The sequence below is a fragment of the Condylura cristata genome, unplaced genomic scaffold (genome assembly GCF_000260355.1).
Source record: "Condylura cristata isolate star-nosed mole 26May11 unplaced genomic scaffold, ConCri1.0 scaffold00015, whole genome shotgun sequence".
NCBI lineage: Eukaryota > Metazoa > Chordata > Mammalia > Eulipotyphla > Talpidae > Condylura > Condylura cristata.
The window spans coordinates 22,843,079-22,862,705 of record NW_004567116.1 but is presented as its reverse complement, the minus strand read 5'-3'; the positions used below and the strand labels follow the sequence as shown (position 1 = coordinate 22,862,705).

Below are 19,627 nucleotides of genomic sequence, written 5' to 3'. Positions count from 1 at the left end.
AAAAAAAAAAAAACCTTTATAATTCCTCTTGTAAAGGAGAAGTATCACTGCTATTATTTTTATGTATGTGTTTTAATTTTCTTTTCCCAATAATGTTAAATTTGCTGATAAGCAAGAGATGCATCACTTTATATTCATGTGCCACAATGTATCATATATTTAGTGAATTCTTTCTCTCAAATCTCTCTCTCTCTGATATATGTGTGTATTTACCCTCCTTATCCAAATTTGCCCTATGTGAGATAACAGTTTGGTTGTCTGAGTCTCTGCTTAGCATAAATATTTTAGTTGGTCTAAAATCATTTTTTGTTGTTGTTTTGGGGAGAAGCTGTGGATATACTGAGAAGTAGAGAAACATTGATCTAACAACACTATGCAAGGGTCCTTATACAAGTATAATTTTAAGTGATGCAAAGAAATGTACCAGTGTTTATTTTTCTATTCCTTTAAGGAATGGCAACTATTACCTGTTCAGTTTAGAAGTGCTAAATTCCATTTGAGTTGCAAAGCAGGTTTATCTCTTAGTTTCTTTAGAGTATTGACCTTTGCTGTTTCAAACTCTTGTTTCAACTATTCTTTGATTTTCATATACTTCTCAGTTTTATTATTATTTTTTTTCACTTCTCCCAAATAAAATTCTGAACAATCTCCTGGTATATCTAATCTAGTTTAACAAATCAGGAGCATAGATAAATATGCTCTAGTGATACAATATATTGTGGTTTGGCTGAAATGTCAGATATCCACTGTCCCCCAGTCTGCTGATATTTGGAGTTAAACTTACCCTATCTAGTTTAAAAATTGATTCAAATTTCCATATAACAGATGTATAAAACCCAACTACATGCTTCCCCAAATAATGTGTCCTGGGGATTTGAAGACTATTCTTTGTCATAATAGTTGTTTAAATTTCCTTTCACATGTTGTAGTCATTCATTTTTCTTTATTCACTTTACTCCCTGAAAATGCAATTCCAACAAAGGATCATTTGTCTCAGTTTTTTTCTGAGGACTTTTGAGTTATTAGAACATAATGTGAGCCATCATAATAGTATACATACATTAGGTATTTTCCCAGGTAGTTTGTGATGTTAAATTGGATGCATTGGATTCCTTATAGTATCTAAAATCTTGCCCATTTGCTACATTTTCTAGAACCACTCTTACTTTAAACTTACATATCTTATCTAAAACCCAACATTCTTACTCAGGCTGCTGTTGAACTGGGCTGAAAGGTTAAACTATTTGAGTCAATCAGCTCAGCAATGAACACTGGCAAATCAGTAAATAAGTGATTGAGATTATGATATTTTTTTCCAAAATTTACCCAAGCCTCACTATTTTTTCTGACATTACTATTTTTCTTGTTGAGATTTAACTTGCATACTATCAAGGATATGCTAAAGACAGATTATTATTTTTTAAAAATTTTATTTATTTATGCATAGAAAAATAGGGTACATGTCAGAGGTACAGGGGTGGTAAGAGGATTCACCAGAAACAGAGCAGGGAGCAGAACAGGCAGTTGGACAAAGTACACTGCTGAGGTGAGCAGCAATTGAGGCAGGAGAGGTCTGCTATGCCATGTGGGTCACCTTGGGGGTGGGGATCGAACTCGCACTGAAGAAGCTATGACTTGGCTTAGCTTCACAGTGCAGCACTCCAACGTGCTGCACCACGACGGAGGGCCCGATATAGATTATTTTTTATACTAAGGTAACCACAGTCAAAATGAACATTATAATATATCTATGACTTAGCACGACCACTTTGGACTTTCTCAGTCAATATCCACTCCTCTTTTACAGGTTACCACCGTTCTTCTGATTCTATTATCATAAGTTAGTTTTTCCTGTTCATGGACTTCATATAAGTAGAATGCTCCATTGTGGACTCCTGAGTCTGCCTCATTTTTCTCATTGTAATATCATTGAATATTTTATTCAGGTTACTGGTTCTAGCCACAATTTATTCTAATGTGACTGCTGTATAATTTTCCATTTATTCAATTTATTTATGCCTTCTCTTTTAATGGACATCTTGGTTGCTTCTATTTATTTTATTTTAAATAAAGCTGTTATACCTAAACTAGTATATGCCTGTGGACATGTGCTTGACTCTTCTAAATATTCTCTTAGTACAAGAACTAATGAGTATTAGACAATCATATACTTCACTTCAGTAGATATTAATAAACTCTTTCCAACACGATTGAATACACTTATACTACAACTAATACAATTTTTTTTGTTTGTTTTTTCATTGCATGAGCAACAGTTTGAACTGTTCACTTTATTATGGAAACTTTCAAATTGAATGTACCCAAAAGCCTCGTTTTGTTCCTAAAAGTTATAAATTGGAAGGTAATGTAGGTTTCTCCTGCTGATATATAAAATCTAGAATTTGGGATATCTCATGATTAACACTGAACAAGAAATATTATGAAAAGACTAAGACAAATGGACAGAGAGTACTGTTGTATTAGACAGCTGTCACAGATAGAAGCAGTCTTAAATTGTCATTTACAATCTTATCCATCTTCAGAAAATTATCTCTCTGGGCTATGCCTGGCCTGGAATGTTGCTTGATGTTAACTGCATGAGTAGCACTTTGTGGAAGCCAGATAGAACTTTGTTATCAAAATGTATGGGGAAGAGGGAGAGGAGGGAAAGAGACCAGGACAAGGGTGGGAAAAGCAGAAGGGACTATGGTTATGGTACAAGGGTAAATTGTTGATGGAAATTCCATGGGGTCTACACCTAAGAAAGCAGACACTGCAGGCCCTCCTGGTGGGGTAACATGTTGAAGCATTATGAAGCACTCCGCAGCCAGTGCAGCACAAATTCAATCCCTGGCCAGGGAGGTGACCCATGTGTCCTGGCAAACTTGGGTCCCACCCACTGTTCCCCTCAGCAGTGTATTTGGTCTATCTGACTGTTCTGCTCCCCATTCTGTGTCTTCTGAATTCTCTCACCCACCACACCTTTGGCCTTACCCAGTTCTTATATGACTAATTAAATAAATCTTTAAAACGAAAGAAAGCAAACATTGTAAAAAAAAAATTAATTAACTTTTAAAATTTTTGTGTGATTTGGATTCAAGCAGAAGCACAAATTGTTGAAAGATGAACCCACAGCTTCCTGCTGTCCTAGCTGCTCCTAGAATCTAAGGTCTGGCAGAAAAGAAAAGAAAAATGAAGACGAGGAATCACAAGTACAAGGACAAATAAAACTACAAACAAAAATAGTTGTAAATGCCATGCCAGCAATATGAGGTTCTTTCTAGCGTAAAATTAACTTTTTCAAATCCAAGTTTTCAGTATCTATATATAAATGAGCAAGAAACAAAATCAGAATACTGTTTTTATGTTCATTGTAATATAATACTTATTACCAAATAAATTGAAAACAACTTTATATCTCTGCCTCTATAATGTACTTGTGATTATTTCATATTTAGTTCAGTTTCTTCATTATAAAAAAGCTTTCTGAAAACTCAGTACTTTCTTAAGCATATATCATTCTGTTTGGCTACTTATTGCCAAAAATAAACGAAAGCAAAAAAAATTCTTAATTTTTATACACTAGTAAATTGCATACTTTAAATCAATATGAGTTGTGCTAAATATTACCCTAAGTTTCCATTTGAAAACATTTTAAATCATTACTTTTAATCCATGAAATATGGTTGATATACTAAGGTTAAAATCAATTGGTATTTTCCTTGGAGCTTGCTGCATATGGGAGTCTTTGATTTTCACAGCTGCTATTTATTTTTTTTTTCTCCTCTGACATTAACTCCATTTTGAGTGTTGGTTATTTTTAGTTTCGACTGAATTTTACAAAAAGACTAAATTATATTCTTCACTAAGGTAAATTTCTATTTTTTTTCGAGTGTAACATTGAAGTCACCATTAAAGTAATAGTCTTTGCTTTCTTCTATTTAGTATATATATATTTTTTTGATTTGGGGTGATTGTTTTTAATTCATTTGCTGTAAATCTGTACCTTTTGCTTGATTAATAATACCTCTATAAAAAATTAGTATGATCTTTTATAGCATTGTGTGACTTACTGCATCCCTATACCTGTAGAATGAATGTTTTCTGCCAGTTTTAACATAATATACCATAAAGACATACCTTAAAGTTTTATACAATAAAGTTTTTTTCATAGGAGAATCTAAGCAATAAATATCAAATTTGATAAGATCAAGTGTTTTAAACATGGAGGTTAATTTTTTCTATGCACATTTTATCTTAAAACATGTGCTTATTTATTCCTGGGCATAGAAAATTTAAGTTGCATGTTAATTAGAAAGGAACAAACCAGGACATCTTATGTTCATAAAATGAGAATTGTAGAATACATTTTATAATGGAAGCTAGATGTCTGTTTTTCATTTGTTATTCTTGTGTATGAGTTACTTAGATTTTAATGGATGTGGGTGGAATTTACCAGAGAAAACCAAAGACAAAGGATATGGTCATTGTATTTCTTGTCTTTGAAAATGTTTTGAGGGATTATGAACTGTACATTTAAAAGTTTGAATGTTGTTAATATAAAGTAAATGTTCACATTGCAGAGACATAACTGTGACCAGTAAGTACACGTATAAAATCATCCCCGTCTTTCCTAGTTAAGATAAAAATGTAGTCTAGAGTAATCATATTTCAAAATATAAATAAATAGGTTTCATAATAGCACGAATATGTTAAGGTGAAGTAAAAGAGATATTTTAATATACATTTTTGGTGGATACGTGTAATGATGAAGAATTTAGCGTTCACTTAAAGTGTTCACAATGAGACTGAGTCATTTACTTTTTTTTTTTTTTTTTTCCTATTCAAGACCTTGTGCTGGTTTCAGGTTTCTGTGCTAAAACCCTTATGCTCTTTGCACCCTCTGGCTTTTACTCCTCCTGGCTGTCCATTACTGAGTTATCTGTTCATGCAACATGTTAAGTGAGTTGCAGCTTGTACATTTGTTCTGACTTCTCTTTCTGGAAGATTCTTTCCCCATATTCCTGTTCAGCTAGCCTGTTCATCACTTTGGTTGTTGTGCAAATTTTACAGTCTGAACTATGCTTATCAACTATGTTTATTTTGCATTCTGTCATTCCCTGTCCTTTTCCTCTCCACAGTGACAATTTTTTCAATGACTTATCCTAAGTGTCTAGAACCATCTTTAATAGTTTCTTAATGAATGAATAAAAATCATTATGTATAAGAAGTGTTCTTTACTTTAGCATTGCTTACTAATAAGAAAAATCTATAGGTATCCTAAATATCTATCAGCATATGTAACGTTATATGGAATCTAGTAAATATACATAATTTAATTTATAAAATTAAGTATTTAAATAATCATGGGGTGTATTATACAGATTTTAAATTAATGTATAAGATTTACACATCCTCACATGGAATAATAGCAAACATACAATAAGTAAGTGACTAGAGCATGTTTTAGAATCAGTAAGATGTGGCCTAATTGCATACTGGGAAGGGGGACTGTACCTTTAAAGGCAGCATAAAACCTCAGAAAACCTTTTTAAAGAGTTGTTCCAAACTTATCAAGGGAAGGTGTGTAGTAAAAAGGAAAGTCCATGTGAAAAATAATTTGTACATTAGTGAGTTATTTTCAATAAAAATATAGCATGTGTGTATTTGATGTGGACATAAAAATAAAATATGGTGGCCCTCCCTGGTGGCGCAGCGGGTTAAAGCACAGCATTGAGAAGATAAAGCCACTTCCGCATGAGTTCGATTCCCGCCTGCCGCCTGCCCCAGAGGTGACCACATGGCATGGCAGACCTCTCCTGACCCGCCTGCTGCTCCCCTCAGCAGTGTACCTCGTCGATCTGCCTGTTCTGCTCCCCACTCTGTCTCTGGTGAAGCCTCTCACCGCCCCTGAGCCTCTGGCCTGTACCCCAGTTCTGTATGCACAAATCAATAAATCTTAAAAAAAATTAAAAAAAATAAAATAAAATAAAATAAAATATGGTTAGGAAAGTGAAGAAAAGTGTTACATTTCTTTAGGATAAGTCAGTATTTGAGTGGAGACATAAGTTATCCAAGAGCTTTACAAAGCAAAGCCAGTGTGATGGAAAAGAATAGGAGACCAGGGCACCGGATAGACATTTACCTTGGTATCTATTTACTGGTAGTGATTACTTAGTGGCTGGCAAGTAAGTGGGTCCAGCGGCAACCAAAGCTCCTTTTTGGACTCTGGAAGTACATATGTGTGGGAAAATGATTGCAGCCCAGTTGTAGAAGTCTTTGCACAGTAGTCTAAGGATCATGTACTTGAGTGATATGAGTGCAACTATGGGGAAGAGGTATTTGAATATATTCCATATGGTGTTTAAAAGTTAGATTGACTGTTTTGCAGGGGGAAAATTTGTCCCCTAAGAGAACACTGAATGGACCCGGTTTAGGCACCAGCCGTTCTTTATGGGCATTTCAGGCTGGATCCTTAAAGGCCTGCACCTCTGCTCATATATCGGTGCACTTGTGCACCCTTTGTCACGGGTGTCAATTCTAAGCAACCCTTACCCAGTGAAGCACTAGGTCTTCAAAGTCCCCGATGCTGTCATGTGCCTCTGAGTTGGCAACTGCTAGTGTATACTATGCTATAACACAGTTTAATTGACATTTTCCCCAACCATTTCCTTCCAACCATTTTCTTCATCCCTGATGCGTTATGTAGTTGTCCGTTTTTCTTTCAGTACGTATTGACACTGCTTCACTGCAATTTAGCTGTGAGTAGAGGTGGAGGTGACTGCTATATTTTTTACTCTGCCACCACCTTGCTATACCCCAGAAAACTTTTAGACTTGAAACTCTTTTGCTGACGGGGCCACAATAAACAATGAATACATCATACAGATAATGACAGGCATGCACAGTCTTTCACTCTTTTTGAATGTATAATCACATTTATTTCCATGAGCCTCAAAAGCAGTCAGAAGAAAGAAAAAAGGAATTCCAGGAAGATTTTGTCTGGCAGTTCTTTCTGTTCAATGGCTCATGGATTAAATAGCTGCCTTAGTTGTCTATTTCTTTTCAGTTGCGGGTTTGTCAGAATCTCAGCACACCAGAAACTTAAGTAAATATGAGCCAAGATCCAAGCCTCTTGTTATGTCCTCCTACCTTGTGAAGTAATAGAAATTCACTCCTCTGTTGAGAGGGCTTTCCTTTGACAACCATATTAACTGATTTTTATTTGCTGGGATCAGTCCCATTTAACATTTTAATAGGCCTCTGCTTGTGCCTTCCAGAGTGAAATTGAGAATCAGTGGGGTGGGTTTTCTGAACTACTGTGAAGTTCTGCGAGGGGAAGTTTAAGACAAATGAAAAGTGGTGAGTTTATTATTCTAAAGATGCCGCTGGTGCTTTTCCTCTGTAGAATGAAAGCATCACACAGGCTTTATAGCCCCTCCACCCATTGCCTTAGAGACTCTTTGACAACGTACATTTCGCAGAATGGCAGGATCTGAAATCACTCAGTATAAGAGGCTTGCAAAATCAATATAACTCCTATCAGTCAAAGGCACCAGCAGAAGATTTATTTCATGCATCAAACCAAATGCAAAGACACCGATTCCTTTACCTTTAGTGAAATGTGTTCCTGCATAGATACATAAAGTTAAAAAAAACCTCTCTCATTGGTCATGTATTGGCAGGGCTATTTTTCTCTGTAATTAATGATTTCACATTATATGTCAATGCTATGATAAGCCCTTGTGAAATTTTCTACTAGTTTTTCAAAATAGTCATCCATTTTCTAGTATGGATTACCTAAATCACAAAAGATCTCTATTGCTTGAATGATCCATTGAGAGTACCATCTACTCTCTCAACACAACTTAGCTTAATATTGTTGTTAGCATACATTTATTAAATACAGCTGCAATTATACATTTGTGTCTATTGGATTTTAGACTAAGATTTCCATGAAATGAGAAGCTTATTTCTTTAGTTTCTCTAAAAATTAAAACAGACTCTTCAAAGATGAGCACCATTCTGAAACCCTTAAGACAAAATACTTGTCAATTTATAAGTAAGGTGAGATTTTTCTAGGATAACTCATTGACATAGTGTGTCAACCCACAAAAGTTTAAAAATCACTGCATGGGAACTATCAAAGGAGTGGAAATAAGCATTCCAATTCTAAAGTAAAGTTGGGGTGCAAAGGAAACTTCAGAGAAAAGTGCCTTAATTTTCCAAAATCTTCGATATGTAGAGAGAAGTGTCTATCTATATATAGCTATATGGTCTGCTTCTCTCAATTATCATATGTATATTTTATAGCATTGGGAAAATGCTATTTCTTTGTTGCCACAGCTTGTATTTAGGGATATATTTTCATTGGGAAAAGAAAAGATTGTTTATTTACAAAATATACCCAGCATCACCTAATACTTAAATTAAAAGAAATATAATATCTCCTCACATTTCCTTCAAGATGTATACTCAATAAATAACAGGCGTAATTATTAGCACTGTTGAATTTTTCTCTTTCACTGTCTTCTATTTTAAGAGTGTTAAGTGACCACATTAGGGAAATATAATTAAATACAAAATTTCTTTCTAACCCAGGAAACATCTCTGCAAAAGTATAAAAGAAAAATGGACAATTTTATTATTGATTAAGTTTTAATTTGAATGTGATATTTGTTATAATCAAGGTACTCAAAGTTTGCAAAGCTGGGAATTTCATTATTTTATAGAAGAAGTTATAAGCTACTACAGATATTTTCTTAATAAAAATTACAGTGTCAAGCAAAATAACTCAATAGTACCACTTATCATGCATAGTGCATCCTTAATTCATTTGGTAGTTGGGGTAGAATACGCATTGTCTATCTAACTTTATTAAAAGGAGAAGTAAAGTGTATAACAAAAGGTAGCAAGATCATTATGAGAGTTGGAACTGGGTGCAGCTAATGTTGATCTCCTGCAGAATATGGTAGATATGAGAAGGGTGCTGTCTTTCTCCATAATTATGTTTCAAAGAGATGACTCTAAGTTGATTGAGAATATATTTATGGATCTTACACTGGCAAGTAATTTATTTACCTTTGTAGAAGATGCATATGTATTTCAAAAGGACAAAGAAAGAAAATAAGTGTTCTAAATTAAATGCTGTGAGGAAGAGCTGGCTCCCCCCCTTTTCAACAGGAAAAAAAAAATACTTAATTCCTGTTTGCCCTTATACTATATATATATATATTCATAAATTATAGTAATTTGTGAAATTTAATATGCCATAAATGTGGAAACAGGTGTACAGATTTACAACAATTTTCCTGGTGTCTGATCTCCTGAGCAATGACAAAATCTGGAAATCAAGTCTTATATCTAATAAATATGCTAAAGCATACTCCTCACTTTTTATACATTTTTATTATGATCCATGTGGTTTTGGTGCACAATGTACTGCTCTACTGAGATTTTCTTTTGTATATTTTTTAAGGATTTATATTATTTATTATACATACAAGAACTGGGGTGTAGGCCCGAGGTATGGGGGTAAGAAGATTCACTAGAGACAGAGTAGGGAGCTGAACTGCTGAGGGGAACAGTGGGCAAGTCAAGAGGGGTCTGCTCTACCATGTGTGGGTCAGCTTCCTGATGGGGATCAAACTTATACTGCAATGGCTGGTGATAGCTTGATATTTGATAGCCTTATGACTCTACCCTCTGTATGACTAGTGTGGCCCTTTTTGTAAATATTGATAGTAAGGGACTCATCCAGCTTTTTCATGATTTTGAGGATGATCATTGGGATGAAGTCACCCATGAAGTCAATGTATGTCTACTTAAAGTGTTTATGTGGAAAATTCTAGAGATGCACATTTATATCTTATTTATAACTTTTGAGTTAGTATACCTACACATATACATAATTTATATAAAGACTGTATATTATCTTTTTTTTTTTTTTTTTTTTCTTTTCCCTTTTTTTCTCATATAGTTCCTTTGTGGGCACCCCTCCTTTGTCTTCTGTTAAACCCTTCCTTTTCAAATTTCTATCTCTACTAACGTAATCCTGTGTGAGTACATGGATCCATTCTGCATAGATGCAGAAACAAATGGATCTGTGTTACCTTCACAGGTGTTATTTATTCTATAAGTGATGTATAACTATCTTAATTCTTTCTTATTTCTCAAAAGAACCTATGGAAATCCTTCGAAGTTATCCCCTATGTCTCTAATTGTTATATAATTTAATCTTGAAATGACATATCATATTGTATCATCAAAGGAAGCCAGAGTTAGTCATTAAAATGATAACTATTGAGTTGTAGAGGAAAAGAGATCTTAGTATAGTCAGGACTCAAATCCAAATTTAACAAGGTCAAATAGGGACTTATAGGCAATGGTGAGGGTCAGTGGATGGAAAATGACTAAAGAAAATATCAGGGGGGAAGGTTAGGAGTTTTGGTTAAATTTGATTTGACAGCTTTTCTTTTGAAAGTAGACCAGATATCATGTGTGTGTAGGATGGTATCTCAGTGGTGGAGGATGAGGAATTTGATTAGGTGGAAGTTCTGGATAAACTGACTTAGCAAAATTCTTGCTACAAATAGGTGATGCAAGCCCAACAAGGACTAATGTCAGGTTAAGCTGAGCTGAAAGAGCCTTAGAGCAACCTTATAAAGTTCAGTCCAAGAAAAACCTTAGTCAATATATCTAGCACAATTTATTCAGATCTCTTATTTTGTATGTAGTTAGTTATTAGAGTTGCTTTAAACATATGTTCTTAAGACTAGGATTTTTTATTTCTATGACTATATTTGCAGATTTGGGATTTCTGGGAAAGAAGTCGTATATTTTTAGTTTAAAAATATTTCCAAGAAATTTGTAGTATCTGAACTTTTTATCATATTTGTGTAAGACATAGCCTTAAGGTACTTTTCTAGACACTTTTAGATGGGGCAAGAATGAATTCTACAATGCATCCACAGTGGCCTTGGGTTATTCTCTTAGTGTACATTGACAGACCTTGAAATAAACAGTCTATGCATGTTCCCTGGGGTCACACTGAATGTTCAGTGTGCTACAAAGAAAAAGAAAAGAATGGTTTCAGATGACACAGGTGCCTCTTATCAAAATAACCCATAGTCTATTTGCCAAGATTCTTTTGACTTTTCTGAGGGCAGGCATTGCAAATATGTTCCCAGGATACAACTCCTTGTGATTATCAACTTAATATCCTTGGTCAAGTCAATAAAAAATTACCTTATTCAGTCTTCTTGCCAATAAATAAATAGGAACTCTACTCTGGAATAATTTTGATCATTGAGTGGAGTGGGTAATTTAAAATGTTCTTTGAGTTCTAAGTTGGTCTTTCTCTCTCTGTGTCTGTATGTATCTATACATTACTAAATATATTTTCCCCTGTAATTCACAAAGCAATTTCTTATAGAAACTATTTCAAAGTCCTGAGCATATCATTCAAGAATTTTAATAAATTTACTCTTAGCAACTCAACTGTTATTCAATAACCCAGAGTCTACCCTGTATGTGGATTAGACTATATCACTTGCTGATTTACAGTGTTGCACCAGGCAAAGTCCCATCTTCATTACTTAATGATGGTGTCTAGGTTAACTCAGATATTGGTTATGGAATAATCTACAGAAGCAGAAACTTCAGAAATAAAGCTTAGTTTTGCTGGAAATACTTGTCAAAAGCAGAAAGGGGAAGTCAGGCTGATTATCTGCAGAAGTCATTGACTGTTTGCAAGAATCAGTGGTTGTCTCAAACGTGACAAGAACTGGAGTCTAGCATTTATATTTTAGTTTCCTTTGCTTTCTGGTTCCTTGTTGCACACTTACCAAGTGCTGGGTTAGCAAATGCTTGGCACATCCTGTTCTCTGCATGTGGTTAGAGTGTTGATGGGGGCAACTAGCTTATAGAAAATGCTGCTGCTGGTTAGGATCTGGGTGGTGGTGGTGCTGATGGGGGGTATTTAGCCCACGACTCACTTTAATTCAACTTAATTTAATTCCGTTTAACTTTATCATAAAAATTGTCCCTCTGCTTAGAATATCTTTTCTCTTAACCTCTTTTAATAGCCCTCTGTTTTGCCAGCACAAGTATCTTTTCTCCAACAAAAAAATGCGTCATTGTTTAATTGAAGGTTCATGCCCCTTAGTGTCTTACTCCTATCACATTTTCTTTTAAGTGTGTTCCTGTCCATATATTTTTATTTCTTTACCTGATTTTGCAGTCAGCTGCTTTGGGGATATTATAATTAGAAGGAAATCAGAAAATATGTATTTACTGAGCTCATTTATTATAGGGAGGCCACATATATACAGTGTTTTATGTTCACCAAGATAATGTCTGTCAATAGCTAGATTTATAAACTTGGAGAAAATATATACATTCTGAACCTCTGCATTATATTCATAAAATTTATACAAGTGTGTGTGTATAGATGTATATAATAGTCCCACTTACATTTTGCACTATGAATATTAGATATTATATTTAAGAATAAAAATCATGAGTCTGTGACTGCCATAAGAAATGATTATTTGGATATAGACAAAAATATTAAAAGTGGGATGAAGTTTGTGTTTATGCATTTACTATTGTTTTAGTTTTTTGAGGAAAACTAAACTTCTTGTGGTCTCGGGGCAGAGCTTCAAAGCTTTGAGTAGTATAAGGTTTAAAAATGGTTGTATGCAGCACACTCCTGTAGAATCTTTTCTTTTTTAATTTATCATATAACCAAAATATAATGAAAATGAAGTGGACATATTTTTTTAAATGCTGTGATACATATTACTGATTGTATTGTACCTCCTCAGCAGTACCAGGGTGAACTCAGGCAGCAAAAACAAGAGGACCCTCCCCTAACCCACTGGCCTTCCACTCTATATAGCTTTACCTGACCACCCAGCACCACCCCTCATCTCCAGAAGCTACTGCAAGGTATCTTCAAGTAATGAGCTCAGGGAACATGGTCCCTCCCCTGCACAAGGGGTGGTTGAATTTAGGAAAATATAATTAATTTTCTAATAAAATTATTAGATTTTATATCACAAATAAATGTGCTGAAAATTATGTTAGAATATACTGATAAAAGAATTATAGACTGGGATAATAAAGGAAGATAATTAACTGGCAATTTTCAAAATGTATGTTAACTTTGCAGTAAATTATTTCCACTCCTAGAAAAAGTATGTCAACAATATTCAGGAAAATATATTTGTAGCCACATACACATATTTTATTACCATTTGAGTGAAAGAAAAAGTGACCATCCCAAATATTCAGTTGTAAGATTTATGAAAATACATACATAATGGATTTTAATATGCATATACATACTAAGAGCTTTGAGGTGTTTAAGCTAGTTCCAGAACTTGACTGTGTGAGGAAATTTTTTTAATGTTATAGGAAAAAATAGCATGTATTAGGAGGAAAAACTACACTTATGTTTAATTGCAATTAAATTTGATAAAATGCTAACCAATACTTCCATTAAAGTTATTACTATAGAATTACATGCTTTCTTGAAAGAAACATGAATAATTGAATCTAGAGGTGCTATTAGTGAACCCTTTTGGTAGTTACGTTTTTCTGATAAACTATATTGTCTTCATTTTTCTTAGTATATATAGCATAAAATATAGAGCTATAAATTGATTCTCCTTATTAAACTATTTGAAGGTCCTATACGATAATGGAATTAAATGATTATAAACCATAAAAAAATACTCTCCATGATTTTGTGGAATGAAATGGCAATAAATTCAATACTGAAAATATATATGTAACTTTGAAGGAAGAAACTGAAACAATTTCTGTGACGTGCACAGTAAATATTTAACTGTGTAAACACCTAAGAAAGCCAGTATGTTTTCACAACATTTAAGATTTTGAACTCTTGAGGCTGATCAATATACTGTTTCCTTAGAAGTACATCTTTGGAAGTTATAACCCACCAACTCAAATCTTCATTTGTACAAAGAAGTGAAGCTAATTCTTTCCTCATAGATTTGTTCTGAACATGATATGTTTTATACACACACATACATGTATATACACATATGTATATACACGTATATATATATATATGAACAGATATGTTATGTACACACACTCACATATGTTTAGATATATATATATAGAGAGAGAGAGAGAGAGAGTATCATCTCATGTGTGATATGTTGTCAGTACAGGTTATCTAACATTATGATATATTATAGTTACTTAAGATAATTTTGGGGCCTCCCTGGTGGCTTAGAGGTTAAGGCTCAGTGCTATCACAGCTTTGGCCTGAGTTCAATTCCCGACCAGGGAGTGAACCACACATGGTGCTTCAGTCCTCTCCTGCCTTGCCTGCTGTTCCCATTAACAGTGTATTTCAGTAAATTTATTTGTTCTGCTCCTCATTCCATATGGGTTGGATCCTTTCATCCCCAGGGCCCCTAACCCACACACCAGTTCTTCTACACAATAAAAAAAAAAATTAAGTAAAATATTATTTTGGAGATGTTTATTTTCACCTTCATAAGAAATAAACCAGAGCATGAAGTAAGCTGTGTAATTAGAAGTGGAAATAATATCTTGCCATCCATTATTTGACTTTGCTAGTGAGACTGCAAAAAAAACCTGAAGCATTAATAGCTATCTGATTGCTGGTTGATTACTGTTCATTCGTGGAAATCTGAAGACCAGAGAGAAATATTAATGTTTTTAGTAGTGGGGCATTACAATTTGTTTCAACAAGAAGAATGTGAAATATGCTAACCAACATTTAAGAGTTTCAAACTTTCCATGCCCTCGTTTCAGCGGCAAATTTTATTAGCACTCCAGATCTGATATTTATTCTAATATTTTTAAAAAAATAAAACATTATTTTTTTTTCAAAGGCCTATTTATTTATGCATATAAGGACGAGGATGTAGGCCAGAGATGTGGGGGTGGGAGGACCGGTGAGAAGATTTACCAGAGACAGCATACTGCTGAGGGAAGCAGGGGGTGAGACAGAAGAGGTGTGCCATGTGGGTCAGCTCCCTAGATGGCCAGTTTTCAAACTCATGCTCCATTAATTGGTGATAACTTGATAGTGCTGTGTCTTTAACCCCTATGCCACAAAGGAGGCCCAAGAAATTATTTTCATTAGTATTTACATATGCTTTCCCCTTTCATATAGAGCTAGTTTGTACTGATCTTCAAAGTGCATTTTACATGATTTATATTATATTTTCCCAGAAGTCTTTCCTGGTTAGCTGCTCTCTTATGTGTTCCAATTAATAATTTTAATTTTCCCCTGTCATTTACAATTTAGACTACACTGGCAATTGTCATTTTCTTTGTCCACATTCCTCTCTACACACAACCACACACACTCACACACACACATTCATAAACATTCACATGCATGTACATACATGAGTTCCTCACTTATTCTGTGAATAGTATCTTAGCATAGTAATAATCTTTGTGTACCCAGTACTTTCACATTTGTAAAAGGACAAAACCTGTCTTGTGACAAAGACCTTATGAAAAAATTAAGTATATGTGTGTTTCTGAGATAAATGTTGTTTTAGCATTTATTTCAAATTTCATTGTAATTTGAATGATATTTACTATATTTAGTAACTGATTATTATATATATTGATTCTTCTGCTACCTCTTTAATAGCAGTAGAGAGTCTTAGATGTGATTGGAAAGGAGGCCTTTTCAGTAGGTTTCCTTCCCTACAAACCAACAATGAACCCCGCCCTACATTCTTTTCTGGGTCTACTCCCAAGTTTATCCCCATTCCCAGCATTCAAGCCTGTCCATATCTTCTAGATACATCAATTTAAATCATATATTTTGCTTTCAAATTTTAAGAACTTTGGGAAAAAGTGGTATGAAGTCATGGAAAATGCGTAATTTCTAAGAGGTACCTGATGGCTTGTTAGTTGTGCTGGAACATCTCTCTAGTCTGTATAATACTTAATGCAAAATGAACCCTATTATAAAAACTTTTTTTTTTCATTTTTCCTCATTAGGTGGCAGACTAAAATATTAAACATCCTAGTAATTAAGGTTTCAATTAATTTACATTTCTTTAAATGTGAGGCTGTGATTATGACTAAAGTGGCTGTACCCAAGTGGAAAGTTTTTTTTTTAAAGATTTATTTATTTATGCAAACAGAACTGGGGTATAGGCCAGAGACGCAGGGGCAATAAGAGGATTCACTAGAGATAGCGTGGGGAGCAGAACAGGCAGATCCAGGAAGTACGCTGCTGAGGGGAGCAGCTGGCGAGTCAGGAGAGGTCTGCCACGCCATGTGGTCACCTCCGGGCTGCAGATCGAACTTGCACTGAAGCGGCTGCAGCTAGTTTGTAGTGCTGTGCTCTAACTTGTTGTGCCACCAGGGAGGGCCACCAAGTGGACACATCTGGGGGACTCTCATGGCTTTTCTTTCTGTGTTAGACAGGACTATGAAGAACTGGAAAGGCAGCTGAAAGAAGTGTTTAAGGAACGAAGCACCATCTTGTATCAGCTGGCAAGGACATCAAAAGAACTTGATGGAATTAAAAACAACCTTAGGGTAAGATGAAAACTAATTTCCCCGGCAGTAAAGGATAAAGAGTCGCCTGGTTTGTCTTGTAGATTAACATGTAAAAACTATTTTTTAACCAATTTTAAATATATTTCTAGGTTTGACCTTAGTAGATATTTATTATCATGTAAATCTGGAAAAGAAATATAATTTGAAAGGCAGCCTGGTAATTTCTGTTTTGCAAATTCACAAATGAGAAATTATTTGCTTGGCAAAGCCTTCATTTTTTCACAGCTTCTAAGATCAATTTGACCCCTGTGTGTGTGTGTGTGTGCATGTGTATGTATCTGAGAGAGTTTATATGATGAAATGATAAAAAGTAATTATGACCAATCTTAAGTGAAAATAGTGAATGTGAATCTAGTAGTGATCTCTATAAAATGATTTTAAATTCCAAAAAGATAATTTAAGTAAGCCATTACTAAAATGATCAAATGTATGAGAAAGGAGAGTATTCTATATTTTAACAGTAAAATCTCAATCAAAAACCAAAGGCCAGATTTGCATCTGATAAAAAAAAATACTCTGAAAAATCTCAAAGTATATTTTAATATTTGGCTTAAATATTATGTTTACTCAGTGCATATTGTATACTAAAAGCTTTGCATATGTTATAGGATTTAGTTTTCATACTATGTCTATGAGATAAATACTGTCAACACAATTGTTTTTGTAACTTGTGTGGAATTATTCTTTAAGCTAAATAAGTTTTAAATGTCATAAAAGAAGTCAGAACTTTCCTGCAGGCGATCTGTTTCTTATTACATGGAACCATGTTTCTGAACCATCATGGATATCTCACCATTATCCTTAGGCGATGTTGATGTTAGTATCTCTAATTTACAGAATATTGCCAAATTCTTGTGCTAGGCACTATTTCTGCAATTTTCATTTAATTTTTACATAATAGCAATGTATTAGAGTTAGAAAAATAAGAAAAAAAATGTTTGAACACGTCGAGGTAGTTCAGGGGCAAATCTGATATTTGAACCCAAAAACCCAGGCTTTTGTTCCAAGAGTGTGTTGTGTCTTGAAAAACATGAAAACAGCAACCACAGCAAAATGACCCACCATGGGGGATGGGAGAGAGGTAGTGGGCTGCTGTATACATTGTGGGAGCAACAGCACCATGGAGTCAGTGTGCACAGAGCATTAGGGAGCCCTGACTAGCAGGAAAGTGGGTGCAAATCAGCCTGTTTCATAGGAAGCTACAGCCCGAGCCGCAATAGCTCTTGAGTGGGAAGGCATCAAGTATGTGCAGATGCAAAGCATATTCAAGACACCTGCATCTTCTCAGATGCAGAGCACCTGGCCTACGGAGACCATTTCAAACACACGGTGAAATGCCCATGAGTGACTGGTGTTTACAATATTTCTGGGACACTCAGTCTCTATGCTAGTAGCATAAGGCATAAAATCAGTCTAAAAAGATGCTTGATAAAATGTGTAATTTCAAAAACTAGTATTTTTGACAGACTTACAATCCTACCACTAAAAGTAGTTACATTTTTCAACTACTCTTTGTTTATTTCTTGCCACACATAGAACATAGTATTTTTTTATCTTTCTGTTTATAGCATGTCAAGTGTTTACATGTTGTTATAATTTTAGGGCCATTTATGCATATAAGAACATGAACAATTATGCAAAAAAGGCCAGAGATATGAGGCTTGGGATGGGGATTGAGAAGAGTCACCCAAGAAGGAATGGGATGCTGAGCACGCAGATGTACTAAGTGCAGTGCTGAGGGGAGCAGAGAGGAGGACAGGAGAGGTCTGTGGTGCCGTGTGGGTCAGCTCCTTGGCCAGCCTGGGATGGAACTCCTGCTACAGTGTCTGCAAATAGCTTGATAGCACTCACTTTAATCCCTGTACCACCAGGGAGGCCCCGGTTTCAACTTTTGATATCAAGAAAGGTTACCCTCTTAAAAACTTTGTTGAATACAAATCAGAAAGTACTTAGGGAAAGCTTAACAGGACTGATTCTCTAATGAGAAAAACTCCACGGCCGTTTCTGTTTTACTAGTTAGCCAATGTTCAATTTGCCAAAGTAAATAAATACTAATCACTGAGATAGTATACTTTTTCCCCTTCGTCTCAGTTACAGTTACAGTTTTGCATGGCTCAAGTTTTTCTGTGAATTCTAATGCATTATTCATACCTAATAAATAGACAAGACCAAAGAAGTGCATGTCATTTGACTGTTTTGATCTGCAGTTGTGCATTGTTTAGCATATGCTACTCACAGGAGACACTTATATCCCCATGTATTTGTAGAAACTATGCCAGAGCAGGTTTAACATGCCTGCAGAAAACACAGTAAAACTTCAGATGGAACATAGAAATATGTCTTATATTCACGTACAAGGAGCCCTAGACATTTGGACAATGCACACTCATTCATGAAGCCTCTGGAAGTTGAGTCCAAGCTCATTCCCTTTCTCATACCACGGAACCCAATGATATTAGCTGTGGAGTTAGCAATTCCTGTGAGCACCCATAGAGCTCAAGGGCTCTGTGGCCCTATTTTTGTATTTTCCTGTCCCAGGGCCAAAAGTGAGCTTCTGGTTATCAACTAAGTAAGACTTCCTTTTTCTACTTCTCTTATCAGTCTTTGAAAAATGAAGAGAAATATTCTAAAACTAATGTTGAGAAGCTTCTGGAAATAGGTGAGAAACAAAGGTAAGACTCTGTTTTCCTCTTATTTTCTCCTTTTTTTCTAGAGTGTCAGACTTTGATTAAAGAACTTCAGAAGAATCTGTTCACTCAAAATACACTTGTATGTATATATGTATGTAGTATGGCATATTCTTGCACAGTAACTCCAGGATAGAGCTTGAGATTCTGGATTTCTAACAAATTTCCTGATGAAGGTGATGCATGGTGTAGGTTATTATTTGAGTGGTAAGAATCTGGCATATTTCCCACTATAGATCTACCCATCAAATGGACAAATGGAAAAACATTGACTTGAGTGGATTATTTTAATAGTGTCAGAACTTGATCATGATGATAATGGTTGGGGTGGTTAGGAGTGTGGT

General features: G+C 34.9%; 1 protein-coding gene across 1 annotated transcript in view; it reads left to right on the top strand.

Annotated features, from left to right (window-relative positions):
• The window catches only part of LUZP2 (leucine zipper protein 2), a 258,272-nt gene that overhangs the window by 110,956 nt on the left and 127,689 nt on the right, over window positions 1-19,627 (top strand). Inside the window, exons 2-3 of the mRNA XM_012725725.1 lie at window positions 16,458-16,575; window positions 19,198-19,268. Of these exons, the coding sequence (XP_012581179.1) occupies window positions 16,458-16,575; window positions 19,198-19,268 (189 nt within the window). The remainder of the gene's footprint in view (window positions 1-16,457; window positions 16,576-19,197; window positions 19,269-19,627) is intronic.